This window comes from Symphalangus syndactylus, chromosome 19 (genome assembly GCF_028878055.3).
Source record: "Symphalangus syndactylus isolate Jambi chromosome 19, NHGRI_mSymSyn1-v2.1_pri, whole genome shotgun sequence".
Classification (NCBI taxonomy): domain Eukaryota; kingdom Metazoa; phylum Chordata; class Mammalia; order Primates; family Hylobatidae; genus Symphalangus; species Symphalangus syndactylus.
Window position 1 is genome coordinate 74793503 of NC_072434.2, and position 20291 is coordinate 74813793.

A 20291-nucleotide genomic window follows, 5' to 3' on the forward strand; every position below is an offset into this window, starting at 1 on the left:
AGTTACTTGACTGTCCTTGGTCACTATCATAGTCCTTAAGGCAGTCCCAAAGTCCATAGTCCGTAAGTCCAAACTCTGCTGGGAGGCTTGAGCCTGCTAATACACAGGGACTTGTATTTAGTAAGCTTTGCCATTTGAGAGAAGGGATTATTTTTCCCTGGATGGGAAAAGCCAAGATGCATCCTGGGGTTCGGTCTGTTAAAAATAAGTTTTAGAGAAAGATGGCATATATGGTTGTCTAGAATATCTAACAATAAAGCTCAATTGTACGTATTTATATACCTTCAGTGTTGCCTTTTCCCATGGTGTTGATACTAAGCAGGTGCAAATGATCATGAGCCAGCTAGTGAAGAATTCAGCACAAGTGTTTTGTCACTCAGTAGTTATGATGCTACTGGGGTATACATGATCTTATGCCAGGAGGCCTTTATCTTTACAATAGACCAAGAAGCATTCTTGCCTCAAGGTGTCTACTCCACATCTGAAAAATATTTCCCCATGAACATTCTCTCTTGATTGTATTGTGGTCCAGAGATCCAAGTGTGTCAAATGTCTCTCCTTTGGAGAGCTCTGGATCTGGAAAGAGGAAGGTCCTTATCAGATCTCTTTCAGCAGCGGAGGGCATGGGAGCCCCATGATGGGATGGTCGGGAGGCCTCTGTACCTGCTTGGCGTGTCTGCTGTTGCAGAGCCGCGTCCCGGGCTCTGTCAGTCACCCATGTCTTGTTCATCGTCTCAGAGATCTCGTTCCGCGTGTGGCAGTGTGGTGGCAGCCTGGAGATCATCCCGTGCAGCCGTGTGGGACACGTGTTCCGGAAACAGCACCCCTACACGTTCCCGGGTGGCAGTGGCACTGTCTTTGCCCGGTAAGTAATGAAAGGCTGAGCGGGGTCCAAAACATTGCTGACCACCCTGAAGGCAGGACGTGACCTTGGGCTGTTTGAGGACAGATGTCCTTCAGTGGGTGTGGTGCATTTATGCAATGGAATACCACTTAGCAATTGAAAAACGCATTCCACGGATGCAGGATACAACCTGGGCGCCTTTCCAGGGCATGGTGCTGAGTGAGAGAAGCAGTTACATACACGATTCCACTCATGTCACAGCCTCATAAAAACACAGCTCTAGGGATGGGGCCAGACCAGTGGTGGCCAGAAGCTGGGATAGCAGGGAAGCGGGGAGTGTGACTGCAGAGGGGCAGCACCAGGGATGTTTGGAGGAGGAATGGAGCTGTTCTGTCTCCTGGTTGTGGTGGTAGTTGGACAAATCTTCATGAGCATGAAGGCTCTTAGAACTGTACACCACCTCCCAAAATGTTATGGGAAATTTTTTTAAAGAAGAAAGTTCATTTTATAACCATTCAAGGTACAATTAAAAGCAACATTGTCTTAGTCCATTTTGTGTGTCTCTAACCAAATACCACAGACTGGGTAATTTAAAATGAACAGAAATTTATCTACTCGTAGTTCTGGAGGCTGAGAAGTCCAAGATCAAGGTGCTGGTGTGTGGCGAGGGTCTTCTTGATGTGTCATCACATGGTGGGAGGGCAAAGAGAGGGCAGGAAAGAGCAAGAGGGGGCCAAATTCTCCCTTTTATAATAGCATCAATCCCACCCATGAGAGTGGAGCCCTCATGGCATAGTCACTTCTTAAAGGTTACCTCTTAAAGGCCTCACCTCGGCTGGGCATGGTGGCTCGTGTCTGTAATCCTAGCATTGCGGGAGGCCGAGATGGGCAGATCACCTGAGGTCAGGAGTTCGAGACCAGCCTGGCCAACATGGAAACCCCATCTCTACTAAAAATACAAAAATTAACTGGGTGTGGTGGTGGGCACCTGTAATCCCAGCTACTCGGGAGGCTGAGGCAGGAAAATCGCTTGAATTCGGGAGGCGGAATTTGCAGTGGGCTGAGATCGCGCCTCTGCACTCCAACCTCTGCACTCGCGCCTCTGCACTCCAGAGCGAGACTCTGTCTCAAAAAAAAAAAAAGCCTCACCTCTTAATACTGTTACAATGGCAATTAAAGTTTAACATGAGTTTTGGAGGGGACAAACATTCAAACCATAGCAAATATTAAAGTCAAGCTGTCCTAATTGTGTATACCACAAGACATCATGACACAGAGTCATGATTCTTGATGGACAGTAGATATATTTTAATAAACATGAAGATGCCAACTGAAGGCTTTCCGAAAGTAAAATAGCAAATAGCCGTTCTATCAAGCCAAGTGTTCTTCTAGGGAATTCTCTTACATGCTAAAGATAGAACAGTGTACAAGCCAGATCTCAGGGAGATTGCCTTCTCTTGAGTGTGGACAGCGAAACACACAGCTAACTAAGGTATTTTCAAATAGTAATCAATGCTGTGAAGAAGATAAAATGCAGTCATGTGGTCAGGCATGATTAGGACAAGCAGTAGGTGAGGTTTTCATGGTCAAGAGAACCTTTGAGGAGGTGTTGTGTGAGTTCAGACTTGAAAGGCGGGAGGAGGTCACTCTGGGGCCCCGAGGAATCAGACTCCCTGCAGGAGGAGCAGATCCGGGCTGCTGAGGTGCATTTGGCATATCTGCCAAATGGAAGCCAAGGGTAGCTGGAACCTAGAGAGTAAGCGGACAGTGCACAGGGGCAGAAGAGCTAGACAGGCCCGGGCCATGCACCTTTGCAGGTCATGGGAAACATTGGATGTTATTTGATTCTGGAGGAAACCACTGGGGCTTTTCAGCAGTGCCCAATGTCTCTTTTATGCTTTGGAAAGGTCCGTGTGGTTGCTGGGCAGAGGGTGGCCAGGAGGTGACACTATGGTGAAACAGTGGTACGAGTGTCCCCTTCACTCTTGGAGCCAGAAGCAAGGGTCCTGTGAGCACTGTTGCAGTAGCCCAGGCCAGAGATGTGATACAGTCATGCACCTGTAACAGCGTTTCGGTCGGTGACAGTAGTCCCGTAAGATTATAATACTGTGAGTTTACTCTACCTTTTCTATGTTTAGATACACAAATACTTACCACTGTGTTACAGTTTCCTCCAGTGTTCAGGACAGTCACGTGCTCTACACGTTTGTAGCCTAGAAGCAATAGGCTGTACCATGTAGCCTAGGTGTATATTAAGGATACACCATCTAGGTTTGTGTAAATACACTCCATGATGTTCACACAACGACGACATCGCCCAAGGATGCATTTTTCAGATTGTATCCCTGTCATTAAGCAGCACCTGGCTGTACCTGGAGCAGGTGTGTAGCATTGGAGATGGGGTGAGATCCAGCTCCATGGTGAGGCAGGCAGTTGTTTGCTAATAGGGTGGCAGAGAGAAGGGAGGTAGAGCGGGGAATTAATTTAGGGTGATGCCCAGGAGCTTTGTTACACAACTGTGCTGGTGTGCTGCCCCTACTGAAATAGGGAAAGCCACGGGGGGGGTGTGGGTGTGGGGATTGCTAGCTTATCTTTTGTCTAGTTTTTTTCTTGAGACAGAGTCTTGCCCTGTTGCCCAGGCTGGAGTGCAATGGTGCGATCTCAGCTCACTGCAACCTCCACTTCCCGGGTTCAAGAGATTCTCCTGTCTCAGCCTCCCAAGTAGCTGGGATTACAGGCATGCGCCACCACGCCCAGCTAATTTTGTATTTTTAGTAGAGACAGGGTTTCTCCATGTTGGCCAAACTGGTCTTGAACTCCTGACCTCAAGTGATCTGCCCGCCTCAGCCTCCCAAAGTACTGGGATTACAGACGTGAGCCACTGTGCCTGGCCATTTTTAAACTTCTTAAAAGTACAGATTGTACAATACACCTATTATACAGAAGTCAGATTTTTGGCATAGGGAATCTGATTTCTGAGAAAACTTTAATGGAAGCCAAAATAACAAATAATGCTTCTGATCAGATTATCTTCTATCAAAAAGTATGTTTCTTCACAAATGTCGAAACTTCATTTTTGTTCTTTATTAAAACAAAAATATGATCTTGTACAATAAGCTTTGCAAAATCAAACAAAAACGTGGATATATGTGCTTTTTCCTGGGGCAGCATGAGATTCTTTATATAGATATATCAGACGCCCCACACCAAAGCCATTGATAGCTACCAGCAAACAGTGGGATTTCAGAAAACAGTACGTTAAAGTACTCAAGAGATTGCACTCTTTGTTAGAAGAGAAACGTTTTCAAACACGGCCCAGGAGCCTGTATTCTCAAGATTTGGAAAAGAAGCTGATCCAGGGTTTCATTATTTTGGGGCAACATGGATCTGATTAAAAAGCCCTGCTGTTGACCTTCAGCCAGGCTGCCCTTTACCTCAGTTGACTCATCTGAAAGATAAAGAAGTGGAATTATATCACTGTATTTCTGAGGTCTCTTTCCAGATGCAAGTTCTCTTAATCTCCTATACAGGTTGAATATCTTTTATCCAAAATACTTGAGACAAGAAATATTTTGAATTTTTGATTTTTTCAGGATATGGAATATTTATATATACTACCTAATGAGATATCTTGGGGGTGGGACCTAAGTCAAAGTACAAAATTTGTTTGTTTTATATAGACCTTATACACATAGCCTGAAGTTAATTTCATACAATACTTTTCATAATTTTGTTCATGAAACAAAGTTTGTGTACATTAAACCATCAGAAAGCAAAGGTGTCACTGTGACCACCCACCGGATTCATCTTGCCTGCTGCCCAGATGGAGCTGACTTACCAAGATGGGAATTGCAATAGAGAAAGAGTTTAATTCACACAGAGCTGGCTAAGTGGGAGACTGGAATTTTATTACTTAAGTCAATCTCCCCCAAAATTCAGAGGCTAGGGTTTTTCAAGGATAATCTGGAGGGAGCTGGGTACTAGGGAGTGGGTGCTGCTGATTGGATGGGGTGCAATCATGGGGGTGTGGAAAATGGTCCTTGTGCATGCCGAGTCTGCTTCTGGATGGATGGGTCCACAGGACAAGCTGGAGATCTGGATGGAGTCATCAGAAGTGCAGTCTTAGGTTCTGCAATGGTGATGTTATCTGCAGGAATAATTGGGGAAGTTGCAAATCTGTGGCTGATCTGTTAGTCCAACAAAGGCAGTCTGGTACCCAGACAAAAAGAGGGTTTGTTTGGGGAAAGGGCTGTTACCATCTTTGTTTTAAAGTTAAACTATAAACTAAGTTTCTCCCAAAGTTAGTTCTGCCTATGCCCAGGAATGAACAAGGGCAGTTTAGAAGTTAGAAATTAGATGGAGTCAGTCAGGTCAGATCCCTTAAACTGTCAATTTTGTCATTGTTAAATTTTTTGCAAAGGCAGTTTCGTCACTATCTCATGTTGGTGCTCAAAAAGTTTTAGATGTTAGGGCATTTTGGATTAGGGATGCCCAACTTGTAATATATGACATTTAATGTGTAAGTATTTCACTACCTAAATACTTGCAAATACCTGCAAAAACAAGGAGGGCCTGGACAAAAGTGAGTCTCCCTCAGTGCCACTGTATCTGCAGCACTGAGACTGTTTGGTGTAGATACCAAATAAATACCTGAGTGAACCAATAAATAAATGAATAAAAGGAGCTAGCAACGAGTAGCACATGGAGGTCATTCTTTGGGGCTGCCTAGTTATCCTTTTCTATGACGAAGACAGAAGAGTTGCTTTGCATTTAGGAATTTTTAAGTGACTTAATCATTTCGGAACTTGAATGATTTGAAAACAGTATGACTGGAGTTCATAAAACCTTTAAACCATTAAGGCTGAAAGGAACCTAGGACGTTCTGGAATCAAATCCTTTCATTTCCCTGTTGGGGAAATCCAGGTGCCAGATGTTACAAGTATTTAAGTTAATAACTGGTTAAAAACTGACTAGGCATAGGTTAAGGCATAGGTCACTTAGCAAAACCCCAAAACCCCACTAACAATATTTAGTGGCTCTTCTGAGAAATGATATGTATGATCCAGCATCCCCCAGCACTTTAAGTACTCATTGTTGTTATATCTGTATATTTTTTAATAGAAAGTAAAAATTCATCAGTCTCATCACCAAACCAGTTGTGCCATAACACTCTCATAATTTGATGAATTCATCTGTCAGTATCTATTTCTGTCTCTCTCTCTTGTTTGCTCACTGGCTCTCCTTCTGCCTTTACACACATATCCACTATATGCAATTCTGCAAACCATTTTATTTTCCCACAAGTCCAGGACATCATTTATGTCAACATGTAAGATGCACACTCATGTTTTTAGTGGTCACAGAATATTTCATTTGATTCCTTCCTCATATTTAGTCATAAAGTTTCTCTCTTTTTTTTGCTATTATAAACAAAGCAGAAGTGAGCATATTTTCACATGTATATTTCATTCCTAGTTGATTGCTGCCTTGAGATAAATTTCTAGAAGTAGAGCTGCTGGGTCAGAGAATAGGTGCATTCATATTTTCTTATCTGTGTTGAATGGCATTATAGATAATAGTCCATATTCCACTTACTAAAACGAAAAAGTATATATATCACCTTATATGAAAGATATAGGCCCCGTACAGAAATTATTTTAATAATGGTATCTCAGATCAGTTGAAAGTTTCGCCATTTTAAGGAATTATTTTAAAAGGCGAGCATTGCCTCCTTACTGTATTTATTTTGGAAGAACACGGTGCCTTCTCTATGGGGTTCTTAGGGAGGGCTAGCTATAGCCTGAAGTGGGAGTCCACCTTGTAGCCGAGACCAGAATATGGGAGCAAAGAGGTTTGCTGTGTGCTTGCTACTTCATGGATGCTTTAAGATAATTCTTGGCAGGATACGCTGCTGATACCTATGCAGATGATAGATTTTAATGCATGTCAGACATTCAAGAGTAGCTTGTCCCAGGGGCTTTATTTATGGCAAATCATGGTTCTCTCTATGAGATTTAAGCACATGGTTTTCTTTCCTTCTAGAAAAGCCAGCTGGGCGCGGTGGCTCACGCCTGTAATCCCAGCACTTTGGGAAGCTGAGGCGGGTGGATCACGAGGTCAAGAAATCGAGACCATCCTGTCCAACATGGTGAAACCCTGTCTCTACTAAAAATACACCATTTAGCTGGGTGTGGTGGCACGTGCCTGTAGTCCCAGCTACTGAGGAAGCTGAGGCAGGAGAATCACTTGAAACCGAGAGGCAGAGGTTTCAGTGGGCCGAGATCTCGCCACTGCACTCCAGCCTGGCGACAGAGCGAGACTCCATCCAAAAAAAAAAGCTAGTGCAAACATGGCAGTCTTTCAGCTCAGCCCTGCAGAAAAGAAAGTGATTTTCCCAGGAACTCTTATCTTATGTAGTCTGAACTTCTCCGCAGAGCTGTCTGGTAGTGTCGTAGCTGTGACGGAGAAGGCCGTGGGGCCTGGAATCTCCTTGCTGTGCTCTGCGGCCCCAGCCCTCCGTGGACGCATGATGCGAGAGTTTTTAAAGAGTAACTTTCTTTTGTCCTTTATGATACAGACCCCAGTCCCTCCTTTAAAATACCGGCTTGTGCTGTAATTTCAACTTTGCCTTTTGCCCTTTGACCGTCTGTATGACAAGAAAGCCATTCCAATGGTTCAGTAAGCACCCGCTGAGGCTGGCTCCCCACAGATCCAGCTCGAGGTGCTGGTAGGGACAGCCCGCCCTCTGCTGTGTGCCGTGATCCCAGCTGGAGCTGGTGCACACCCAGAGGGAGCCGCCTCAGTCACACTCCAGCAGACAGGTGCAAATGGAGTGATGCAGACAGGAGGAAAGCAAATCACACCTCAAGATTTATTTTCTTTCTAGAAACACCCGCCGGGCAGCAGAGGTCTGGATGGATGAATACAAAAATTTCTATTATGCAGCAGTGCCTTCCGCTAGAAACGTTCCTTATGGAAAGTAAGTGGCAGTTCTGCCTTCTCACAATTACTGGGGATTCTTGGGATGTGGGGGTGGGAGGTAAGGGGCTGCCACCAGCGTTGAATTCAGCTACCCAGGTGCCAAGGTGGGAACAGGTTGTGGGCACAGGAGCGTGGGCAGTCCATACCACACCACCTGCCCCAACCCTGTTCTCCTCAGCAGATTTTCAAGTTTGATGTAGAAAGCCCATCTATTCTTAAAATTTATAAAGGAATCTTATTTCCCTCTTCTCCAGTATTCAGAGCAGATTGGAGCTTAGGAAGAAACTCAGCTGCAAGCCTTTCAAATGGTACCTTGAAAATGTCTATCCAGAGTTAAGGTAAGTCCCCAGGGAGCTGGGGTTTCACTTTGTAAGGGCTTAGAAGCCAGTAAGGCCATAGAAGCAGCAGAGGGGAAATGGCGGTGGGGCTGCAGGCATGAGACTGGGCACCTGGGCCCCAGTGAGAGCCTGTGGTCTCACTCCATGGTGTGGACCTGAGAATCTGCTCTCAAGTTGGCCTGCTGCTCTCTCTGTCCTGCAGAGCTGCCCTCCCATGCTTCAGAGTCCCAGAGGCAGTCCCTGGGCCTCACCTTGTTTTTGGCTTCTTCTCCATTGGCAAGGTGATGGGCTGGGTGACCTGGAGGACTGGTGTCTGACAGGCTCTTTGAGTGACCGGGAGCAGTCCCCAGCCTCCGCAAGCACGCATTGTCTGTGGCCAGCCCTCGATCCCCCCTGCCAGGTGCCTTCGCACGCCTCTGATCTGCTGCGCTCACCCTTGCTGCTCCTGTGGGCCAGCAGATAATGGCCCCCACGAGGCTCGGAGCACGGGGACCTGACCACGTGCCTCCCTCCTCCCAGCTGGCTTAATCACATGTGAAACGGGAGTAATAATGCTGCTGCCCCACGTCCCTCTGGAGGATTCATGGCAGAAACACCTTTCTGAGCATTATTTCCACACCCAGCCTCTTATTTTAAGCGAATACGAGCTCCCCATCTGGAGGGACCTGCTGATAACCTCGTGAGAAGACCTATAGATCCGCTAGGGTGGAGGAGCCATCTGCACTTCATCTTCTTAAAGGGACTGTCAGGCAGGTCATGCCTTAATGCGGCACATTCCTTATTCTAAATATTCCCAGAGCATTTTACAGCGGCTCACATATCTCCAGCACAGTGCCTGCGAACGCAAGACTTGCCACCATTATCTTTCCACTAACAGCTCCTTCAGAGCCCTTGTCACGGAGATTTGTTGGACAGTTAGGTAATGCGGCCTCTCTCTGTTGCTCCTGTTCACTCACTTGGCTCTTTGGAACCATTTCCTCTGCTTTTCAAGTAACATGCCAGGCGCCAGGTGGCCCATGCCCCCTAGGAGGAGAACAGGAGAGAACACAGCGTCCTTCTCCCTCAGATTCCTGCCGTGCAGGACAGCTTTTGCTGGGGATTAAGAGCAGCGATGATCACCAGTGGGAAACCACTGATCATCAGCTCTCCGTCAGCCAAAGAGGGGCTTCACTTCAGTGGATTTTAACCCAACCATGCCACTCACTTTGCTTTTTCAGTCACAGCTGACTGCCGTTTCTCACAGAGGTCACCCATGGTTTGTAGTGACACTGGGCCCTGCACCCACTGAAGACCACATCTGAGGCACTGAGCACCATCCCGGCTGGCAAATCTGCTTCCCCTGCCTGTGGGGGGGTGAGGGAGACACCAGCCTCGTGTTTTGTGTCTGTAATATCACTGCCATTTACTGAATGCTTCCTACGAGCCAGGCACCAGGCCGCGTGCTTTACACAAAATGTTTTATGTAACACTTGGCAGCAGATCTGGGTAGCCCGTAGCCTACCAAAGGGCAAATTGAGCTTCAGAGAAAGTGAGTCTTGCCTGAAAGCCAGCACCTGGCAGAGATGGCCTGAGGTTTGGATCTGGTTCTGAAGCACGTTGTTCTTCCCCATGGCTGTGGCTTTGTTTGCATTAGGCCACCTGACAAGTCTACTCACCTTTCCCGTCTTTACTGGATAAAGGTCAGATCCTAAGTGTATTGGAAAGTTCAAGGCAACAGGATCTGACCACACTGATTTTCTAAATGACTTCCAATAAGACTAACATTGAAGAGTATCAGGAGCTTTTCCTTCCTTTCAAAAAAAAAAAAAATGACCTGATATAGAATATAAAGAATACTTCTCCAACATACAGTCTTAAAGTGTTGGAAGTCCAGAGCCTGGGAGAAATGCCGTGTCCCTGACACACACTACCTGTGGTAGGAAGAGGCACCATGCCTAGTCACTGGGTCTTTCTCTCGTTCCTGTCACCTGTCATGAAGCTGCTGAGCAAAGGGGCTGGTGGACGGGAGCTGGTGGTCATGTGCAATTAAGCAGGTGATTCTCACGTTGTTTTTCAGGGTTCCAGACCATCAGGATATAGCTTTTGGGGCCTTGCAGCAGGGAACTAACTGCCTCGACACTTTGGGACACTTTGCTGATGGTGTGGTTGGAGTTTATGAATGTCACAATGCTGGGGGAAACCAGGTATGTGCATGGGGAAGCTAGGTCACCTGCAGGCCCAGAGAGAGCAGGAGTCGGGGGGTCCTGAGGTTAGAAGTCCCAGCTGCCACCTTTCTCCTGGGATGAGTGATGTCTGTGAGGAAGCGCCTGGCTCTTGCTGGCCACAGCCTTTTTGGCAGCCAGCCCCAGGGCCAGATAGGATGTCACACACTTTGGTGCATCAGCTCTGTCATCAGCTTCGGACCAGGCTCTGCTGCAGTGGCAAGGGTGCACTGGTCACAGTTGCTGGTTGCAGGGCCCTGGTCTTCTTCCTGCCAGCTCTGTCCTCTCGGCCATGTGCACTCAACCCCAAAGCACCCATTCTGCCTCTGCGTCTGGCCCCAGAATATAATGTCTATACCTGCCTGGTGTCCCTATATAACAGATTCTTAACTGTGGGCACTAAGGCAGCTGCTAGTTATAGCCCCTGCCTGTTAGATAATAGCTTAAGATAGAAGATACTCAGTATTAATTCCTTCCATTACACACATACACACCTTTTCCTAGAGGCATAAAAACGTACAACCGCCAGGCGCAGTGGCTCACGCCTATAATCCCAACACTTTGGGAGGCTGAGGTGGGTGGATCACCTAAGGTCAGGAGTTCAAGACCAGCCTGGCCAACATGGTGAAACCCATCGCTACTAAAAATATAAAAAATTAGCCAAGCCTGGTGGCGGGCACCTGTAATTCCAGCTACTCGAGAGGCTGAGGCAGGAGAATTGCTTGAACCCGGGAGGCGGAGGTTGCTGTGAGCTGAGATCACACCCTTGCATTCCAGCCTGGGCTACAAGAGCAAAGCTCTGTCTCAAAAAACAAACAAAAAACCCCACTACCTACTCTTCTTTTCTTCTCCCGTCATCGCAAAGGAGAGACAAAATGAAGGCTTGATGGGCCCAGCTGAGACTTCAGTTTCTAAAAACAGTTTTCCCGTGAGATAATAATAGGAATTGGGTGAAATGTGAGCTTCATGCACTAAAGGGTAATCCTGTGTGCTCTTACCGCCTTCCTGAAAACTTGCCTGGCACCAGGAGAGCCTGCAGTTTTAAAAAAGGCAGGTTAACTCCGTGTGTGTATCCTGAATGTATTGATTTCTTAACTTTCTTTAACTGGAAGTATTTTTGAAAGGGGGCATATGCTTTTGTGTAAAGCTGGGTGCTCCTCCCAAGTGAGTGTCCAGGCAGACTGCAATCCACAAATACCTTGACTCCTTTCTTCACTTGGTGATGTAGTTTTAGCAGTTCCTTGCAATGGCCTGGATATCCTAAATTAGAAGAGAGAGAGGAACCTGCCTGCCTGGGGCTTGACTGGGCCAGTCACCATCCAGCATGGGCATGGGGCAGGTAGCCAGGGCCTGGCCCTGGTTCCCCTAAATCCCCAGCCCTTAAATAGAAGATACTTGGCTTTGATGAGTTAGAAAATAAGAGAGAGCCTTATTTTCTTGTGTGGTTTTGGTAGAGTTGATTCCTGGATTCTCCGTATCGGCGTCAGCAGTCTCGATGGTTTGGAATAGCTAAATGTGATGCTATGTTTGGGTAAGAGCCAATGGGTCAGGTTTGCCGACAGGTATGAGTGTGCTTCCAGTGCCTGTGCATGTGTGTGACACACACACACACACACACACACACAATAGCACATAGGCTCATCACGTTCTCACACAACAGCTCTCTTCTCCTGATTCCTGGGCTCAGTCCCCCTCTCTTCCTTATGCACACGCACCTAGACTCATGCTGCTTCTTTCTTCTTTTTCTCTATTACTCAGATGCAGAGCTTGTTTTGCTCTCTGTTTCATGTACATGACTTCATATCATTGATCTGTGGGTTATGAAACAGAGGAGGCACCTGCTCACCTCTGTGCTGTCCAGGTAGCTGCACCTCCTGTTATTCCGGCTGCCTTCACCTCCATGTTTAAGCGCTGGGCTTCCCTCTGCCGCATGGCAGGACTGCGTGCCATTCCCAGGCTCCCAGGCCCTGGCGTCTGTGTGTAGCCTCTGGGCTGTGAGGACACTCCCCAGGGAGCAGGCTTCAGGTGTGGGTGCACACACAAGCCAGCCTTTGGCTATAGCCTGATGGACCAGTTTTAGGTATTTCATACTGTAGCAGGTGAGCCCCCTGGGTACTCGTCACAGGCCCCACCAATGTCAGGAGTCACCTGGAGGGAGGAACCTATACAGAGGGAGGGAAGAACAAAGAGAGTGCAAGACAAAGCGGGTGAAAGGAGGAGCCAGCTGGTATTGGTGGGGTGGGCAGAGGCGGAGGGGAAGGTGCCATCCCCACCGTGTCCATGCTTCTGTGTTCTTGTAGCTCCTCCGTCCAAGACCCTGCTGTTAACTGTGTTCTCAGTCACTGCTGGGAAGCAGGGGGCCCAGGGTACTCACTCAGAGGCGATGGAGGGCGCTGTGCGGTGCTGCTGTGGGTCCTGTTGTGGTCCAGGTGTGACTGGAGGAGGCGTCTCGCAGGCTGTGTTCCTTCTACACTGATCGCAGCATGTTTATTTCCACGGTTTGGGCTTCATTCTTGAGATCTGGAAAGCAGTGAGCTTGGGGAGAGATGTTTTATGTGTTTTCATCTAGAACCATAGTGAAAATCCACCAAAATGCCCTCAGAAAAGCGGAGCTCCATGAGGAAGGGGGAAATGATGGGTCTCATTCTCAGCAAGCTGGGTTTCATCTAAACCGGACAGACGGTGCTGCAAGGCTTGGTCGATCACACAGCATTAATGCAGATTTCACCAAATGCAGACATGTGGATAATTCGTGTGGGGCTGGGTGAAGCTTACCTCTGGTCTGTGGATGACACAACAGATGAGGTGCCCACCCAGGTTCCGTACTATCTGGGTGTTGGGCCTCTTGTGATCCCTGGCCAGCCTCACCTCCGTGTTTAATCTCTGGAGTTCCCACTGTCACTCTGCAGTGTTCTGATGATTCACGGAAGGTTGGAGAGGTCACTCCTTTCTGTGTCAGCGCCTCTGCTGGAAAGCGACACACCTTACGCTACAGCACGTTAAACAGAAGCGTGTGCCCAGGCCCCAGCCGAGAGAGTTCGTCATCAGAGTCTCCGGCCCCAGCTTCATCCCCCGTGCGTCAGGCTCTGTGACTGGCTCGCCCCTCGCCAGCATTGCACCTTAATTACCGCACAGCTAGTAACACGAGACAGAGTCCGGGCCCTGTGGAGGTGGCAGGTCTACGGGAACCAAAGACTTTGTCTGTGCAGCTGCTGCCTGTGATCCTCCTCACCTGCCCTCAGGAGGACAGCCTGTGTCCCGCCTTCAGGGCTGTGGCCCACGCCCCCCGGTCCTGCCCAGTAGAGAGTCTCTAGGATTCCTCTCTGCACAGTGGGGGCACTGAGCAGAGGGCACAGTGCTGAGGGCAGCCACAGCACAGACCTTTGACACAGAGCGCCCGTTCCTCGCCTCTGCACCAACTTCAGAGGTCAGCGAAGGGCTGTGCCAAGGAATGAACAAGATTGGATCTGCAGGGCACTTCTCCCACCCTGCTTTTGTTTTTCCTCTTTGCTGTTGTGCAGCCATTACTGTTCTCACACGCGGGCTTTCCCTTCCTTTCCAGCAGTAAGTGCCGACTCCCTGCTCACTCTCTGTCCCCCTCCAATGGCCACATCCTGGGATTGCTCAGAGAACTTTTTTTTTTTTTTTTTTTTTTTGAGACGGAGTTTGGCTGTGTTGCCCAGGCTGGAGTGCAGTGGTGCAATCTTGGCTCACTGCCACCTCCGCCTCCCAGGTTCAAGCCATTCTCCTCAGCCTCTCGAGTAGCAGGGATTACAGGCACGTGCCACCACACCTGCCTAATTTTTGTATGTTTAGTAGAGACGGGATTCCACTGTTGGCCAGGCTGGTCTCAAACTCCTGACCTCAAGTGATCCACATGGCTCGGCCTCCCAAAGTGCTGGGGTTACAGGTATGAGCCACCACAACCAGCCTGCCCAGAGAACTTTTACAAAATGCTGATGCCAGGTGCTATGCCCAGAGAGCCTGATCTAATTTGTCTAGGGTCAGAGGGCACCACCAGATCTTTAAGAGCTACCAAGTGATTCTAAATGAGGATTTGGCCTGGTGCAGTGGAACACACCTGTAATTTCAGCACTTTAGGAGGCCAAGGCAGGAGGATTGCTTGAGGCCAGGAGTTCAAGACCAGGCTGGACAACATAGGGAAGCTCCGTCTTTACCAAAAAAAAAAAAAAAAAAAATTAACCAGGTGTGATGGCCTGTGCCTGTAGTCCAAAGCTACTCAGGAGGCTGAGACAGGAGGATTGCTAAAGCCCAAGAGGTTGAGGCTGTAGTGAGCTGTGATTGCACCACTACACTCCAGCCTGAACAACAGAGTGAGACCATGTTTCTAAAATAATATAAAATAAATTAGGGCCGGGCACTGTGGCTCACATCTGTAATCCCAGCACTTTGAGAGGCTGAGGTGGGCGAATCATGAGGTCTGGAGTTCGAGACCAGCCTGGCCAACATGGTGAAACCCCATCTTTACTAAAAATACAAAAGATTAGCTGGGCATGGTAGTGGGCACCTGTAATCCCAGCTACTCGGGGAGCTGAGGCAGAAGAATTACTTGAACCCGGGAGGTGGAGGTTGCAGTGAGCCAAGATCACACCATTACATTCCAGCCCGGGTGACAGTGTGAGATTCTGTCTCAAAAAAATAAATAAAAATTTTTTAAAAATAGGAGTTGAGGAGCAAGGGTTTTCTAGTGGAAAGATGAACACATCAGCAGATACAATGTGATGTGAGATGGCAGGATGACATGATGCATGTTACACCCTCAGCTTGGGAGCACCTTACTGCCTGAGCCAGTGGGCTACTATCTAATCAGTACTTTCCAATAGAACCATGTGCTATGATGAGGATGCTCTAGATCTGCCATTCAGTATATCAGCCACATTGTGGCAACTGGGCACTTGAAATATGACTAGTGTGAATTACAAGTTTAATTTCATTTCATTCTGGTGAATTTAAATGTAAATGGCCCCGTGTGCCCTGTAGCTAGCACATTAGACAGTACGGCTCAGATGTTCCAGCTCACAAACACACTGTGCGTGAGTCCTCTCTGAACCGACAGAAAGTGATGCTTTTTTGCATAGCGTGTGACACGGATGAGAAACGAGAGGGTAAGTAATATTTCCCAACTGAAAATAGGGCCTGGTGCTTTGGAAGAGTGAGGTTTGTTATCTGGTTTCCGGCTGAGCCTTGGCAGACACACAGGAAATGAGAAAATTAATGGCCATGCCTTTTAAGAGTGGCAGCTCAAAAAAGCATTTCTTAAATATTTATGAACTTTATTTTACAAATTCAGATAATTGAAATGCAACAGAAGAACAAAACGGCAACTAGCTCTGTTGTTTGCCCAGCTGAATTAGTTTTTCTGGAATCCTGTGTAAAGTCTGCTTTACAGTAATTAAGCACAATAGCAAGGAGGTTGTAAAAACATTCAGACATGATCTTTAACTGGGTGTCAGCAGACCATCCAGCATCCGCCAACACCTGCTGCCATGGACAGTCTGGAACCGTTCTCCATACCCGCATTGTCCCCCTTACTCAGGACTCTCCTCTTCACTGTGAGTGGGCGTTTCTGTGTGCCACAGTTTCGCACATCCTGGTGGTGTCCCCGGCCCCTGTGAGTGCAGGGACAGAACAATGTGCTTCTTCCTGGCCCTCTCCATCCTGAACGCCATCTGCCTATGGGAAACACACATGGCTTCCTCTCTACACTCCACACCTTCCATACTCTGTGACCCAGTGAATAGGAAAAAAACAAGCTGCTTTTCCTCCTTTATACTCTCACAAAACTTCTCACCTCTGACACCAGCCATGTGGGCTTTTCCCCCCACAGCGAGCAATTCTCCAATTCTCCAATTCTCTGCAGACACTGAGTGTCCTGCCTGTCAATTCAGTTCTGACACTGCCTACCCAGAGTTAGCACAGACCCCGTGGGTTAAGGGCATCCTCGCACAAGATGCTCCTACTTCAGATGCCAGTCACAAGTCCAAGTTGTCACCTGCTGTCTATGTATCAGGGCTCCCACGACCTCGCCTTGAATTCATTCATTTGCAAGAACAGTTCATGGAACTCAGGAAAATGGTTTACTTCCTGGTTTACCTGTTGATTAGGAAAGACTGAAACCCAGGAGCGGCTGGACGGGAGAGATGCATAACATGCGGTGTGGAGGTGGGGTGTCGGAGCTTCCATGCCCTCTCCAGGTATGCCGCTCTCCCAGCGCCTCCATGTGTCCGGCAGCCACGTCCTGGAGTGCAGGGACTTCGATGGAGGCCTCATCACATGGGCATGATCTCCAGCTCCTCTCCCCTTCCCAGAGGATGGGGTGGCGGGGGACTGACAGTTTCAAGCTTCTCAGCATAACCTGGTCTTTCTGGTGACCAGCCCCATCCAGGAGCCCATGAGAGCTGCTTCATTAGAACAAAAGACGCTCCCATCACCCAAGAAATTCCGAGGGATTAGGAGCTGTCTGTCGGGAACTGGGGTCAAAGACCAAACACTAAATGAAAGCTGCTCCTAAAACCCCTGTGGCTCAGGAAATGACAAGGGTTTTAGGAGCCTTGTGATTGTGCCAGAAAGCAGGGGCAGAGACCAAATAATTATTTTTGTGATGTCACACTGTCCTAGAGTATGGGTGACGTGGAGTGCCTGTGGGCACTTCGAAGAGCCGGCTGGAACTCACCCATGTTGAATGGCAGCATCATAGAATGTTGGGATTCGACTCAGGGTCGGGTGGCCTTCCCCAGAGAATGTGGCCGGCAGGGGTGGGTGGGTCAGGCCTCCCTCCATGCTGTGTTTGGGATGCTACAGTGCACAGGCCAAGCAGGTGCTTCTACTCTAGGACTCTTCAGAGCCTTTAATAGACTGTGAATTTCCGAGAGATAAACGCAGCACAAAGTCTGTTTCCCAAATTCATTTGACCTAGAATCCATTTTTCCTAGAATTCCTCGCGAAGTAGAATGTGAGGAACACTAATTAAAAGGTGAGAAAATGGAAGACCCGGGAGGTGAGCAGGCTTGCCCAAGCCCCCCTCCCTGTTAGGGGAGCAGGAAGTCCTCAGACAGGTGAAGGTCTCTTCACTGATTCCTAGATGGGCGTCTGTGCCTCTGCATCCCTTCTGCTGATGCCGAGAGCTGGAGATGGCGCATCCCGTGAGTGGTTGTGTAAGGTCTGAATGCTAGAATCTTTAGGGTTTTGTTTTGTTTTGTTTTGAGACAGGGTCTCAGTCTGTCACCCAGGCTAGAATGTAGTGGCACAATCATGGTTCACTGCAGCCTCGGCCTCCCAGGTTGAAGCGATCCTTCCACCTCAGCCTCCCAAGTAGCTGGGACCACAGGCATGCACTGCCACACCTGGTCAACTTATTTTTTATTTTTAGTACAAACAAGGTCTCACTATGTTGCCTAGGCTGATCTCGAACTCCTGGTCTTAAGCAGTTCTCCCGCCTTGGCCCCCAAAGTGCTGGGATTATAGGCCTGAGCCACCACACCTGGCTGAATCTTCACCTTTTAATGTTTTTCTAATGACGGACTATTTGTTCCAACATGATACAGATACTAGACAATGAGGCTTCTTTAAACACTATTTGTTCCTTTCATTACCTCTGTTTCCAAGAACCAAGAAAAAAGAAAAACAGTGTCTTCATAGCACATAATAGTGCCTGAAGTTACAGAATACATTTTATTTGTGTGTCTTTCATGTTCCCCACTAGAAAGTGAGCCTGGCTGTGTGACAGCACCTGTGTCATGCGGGTGTGCAGCAGGTGGTCATGGGACAGACCGATGGAAAGACAGACAGATGGAGGGGAGGGCCACTGCAGCGTGCTGGGGCTTAGAGTGGAAGGGGATGGAAGTGGATAGTGAGTCCCTGTGGGGTTTTAAACTGGAAAGGGCCTTGCTGCCTCTGGATATTAAGGGGTGTTCATCCCTTTGAGTGGGACAAATGGAGAGTGATGGTCAGAAGCCTCACCTTCCAGTCCCTGCTGTGGCCCTGCCCAGAACAGGCTCCGGCCTCCTCTGCCACCTGGGACTATGTCTCATTTAGTATCCAAAATGGTTGTCCTTTCACCCTGTCACAGCCTTTAACTTGTGTGTGTTTGTACATATATGTGTGTGTTTGTTTGTTAACATCATGGGCAGGTTATTTAAACACTCTCTAGCTCAGTTTTCTCATCTATAAACTGAGAATAGTAGCCCTCATGGAGCTGTTGTATAAAGGGCTTAAAATAATGCTTGGCACATAGCACCCAATTAAATTTAGCTGTAATGTATTCAAAGAAATTCATAGATCTATTCCTCCAGTTTTCAGAGGGTTTCATGAGCATCCATAGATCAATTAGCGTACACTTAGGAGGCTATACACGATATATTTTGCTTAAATATGCAATGTGTTATTTACTACAGTTCACATTCATCAATGCTGTTTGCAGGCCATACCTGCATGAGGGCAGTCATTCCAAAATAGCGTGGGTGGACCAGCTGCCAACTGTCTACCTGGTGTATAACCAAGCTTGTGCCACAGTTTTTACAGCTCACATTGAATTATAGAAAAATGAACAAGGCAGTCTAACTTGTATTTGGGGCTAAAATAGTTAATAGTTTTATTTTAGTTACTAAGGTCCTCAAAGCACTTCTGCACATCACTCAGCCAACTTACTGCTCAATGGTGAGGTTCTCCCACATCTCTGGTGTTATAAATTTGCCCTTAGGCAAAAAGTAATTCTTTCATTCTCAGTTGGCTCCGGGGTTCTGAATCTAAGCTCCACTCCATGACCCATTTCCTTTTGGAGCCCTCATCGATGCCCCTTCTTTCCTTTCACAGCCCTGTGCATAGCGTGCCTCTGACTTTTGGTTTTGTTTACCAGGAATGGGCCTTGACGAAGGAGAAGTCGGTGAAGCACATGGATTTGTGCCTTACAGTGGTGGACCGGGCACCAGGCTCTCTTATAAAGCTGCAGGGCTGCCGAGAAAATGACAGCAGACAGGTATGGCTTGCAGGCACCCGTGGGTGCCCATGATTAACCCAGACCAGGGTAGCCACGGCCTGCACCCTCTTGCTCTGCACTGCCTCTCAAAGCATCCATCTCTGTGTGTACTTATGTATTCTTTTGCATCACTATGAATAATGTCTAGCTGCCCTATTAGACTTAAGCCACAAACCTAATGTTGCTTATTTCTGATTATATTCTCATTCTCTTCCCTATGCCGCTGAAAATTTTAAAGAGAAATTATCTACTTTTGTTTATTCATCAAATACTTTTTTTATTTAAATTTACAAAAATTCTAAATGATTAATGTTCACATGGATGGTACTCGATACATAATGCAAGTGTGTGTGTGTCTATATGTGTGTATATGTGTGTGCATATATATACACACACATATATACACACCACATATACATATATATACATGCCACCTATATACATATATACACACCACATATACATGCATATATACACGCCACATATATACATATATACACACCACATATATATACATATATACACACACATACACACCACATATATACATATATACACACCACATATATACATATATACACATCACATATATATGTGTATATACACCATATTTATACATATATACACACCACATATATATGCATATATACACACCATATGTATGCATATATACACACCACGTATATATACATACATACATGCCACATATATATACGTATATATACACGCCACATATATATACATATATACATGCCACATATATATACGTATATATACACACCACATATATACATATATACGCACCACATACATATACCTGCCACATATATACATATATAAACACCACATATATATACATATACATGCCATATATACATATATAAACACCACATATGTATACACATATACACACCAGATATGTATACGTATAT

At 47.1% G+C, this 20291-nt stretch overlaps 1 protein-coding gene across 2 annotated transcripts in view; it reads left to right on the top strand.

Moving 5' to 3' along the window:
• The window catches only part of GALNT2 (polypeptide N-acetylgalactosaminyltransferase 2), a 216174-nt gene that overhangs the window by 189137 nt on the left and 6746 nt on the right, over positions 1-20291 (top strand). For both annotated transcript variants that reach the window (XM_055234905.2, XM_063614004.1), the window contains exons 11-15: positions 739-865; positions 7731-7823; positions 8080-8163; positions 10220-10346; positions 19240-19359. In XM_055234905.2, the coding sequence (XP_055090880.1) occupies positions 739-865; positions 7731-7823; positions 8080-8163; positions 10220-10346; positions 19240-19359 (551 nt within the window). The remainder of the gene's footprint in view (positions 1-738; positions 866-7730; positions 7824-8079; positions 8164-10219; positions 10347-19239; positions 19360-20291) is intronic.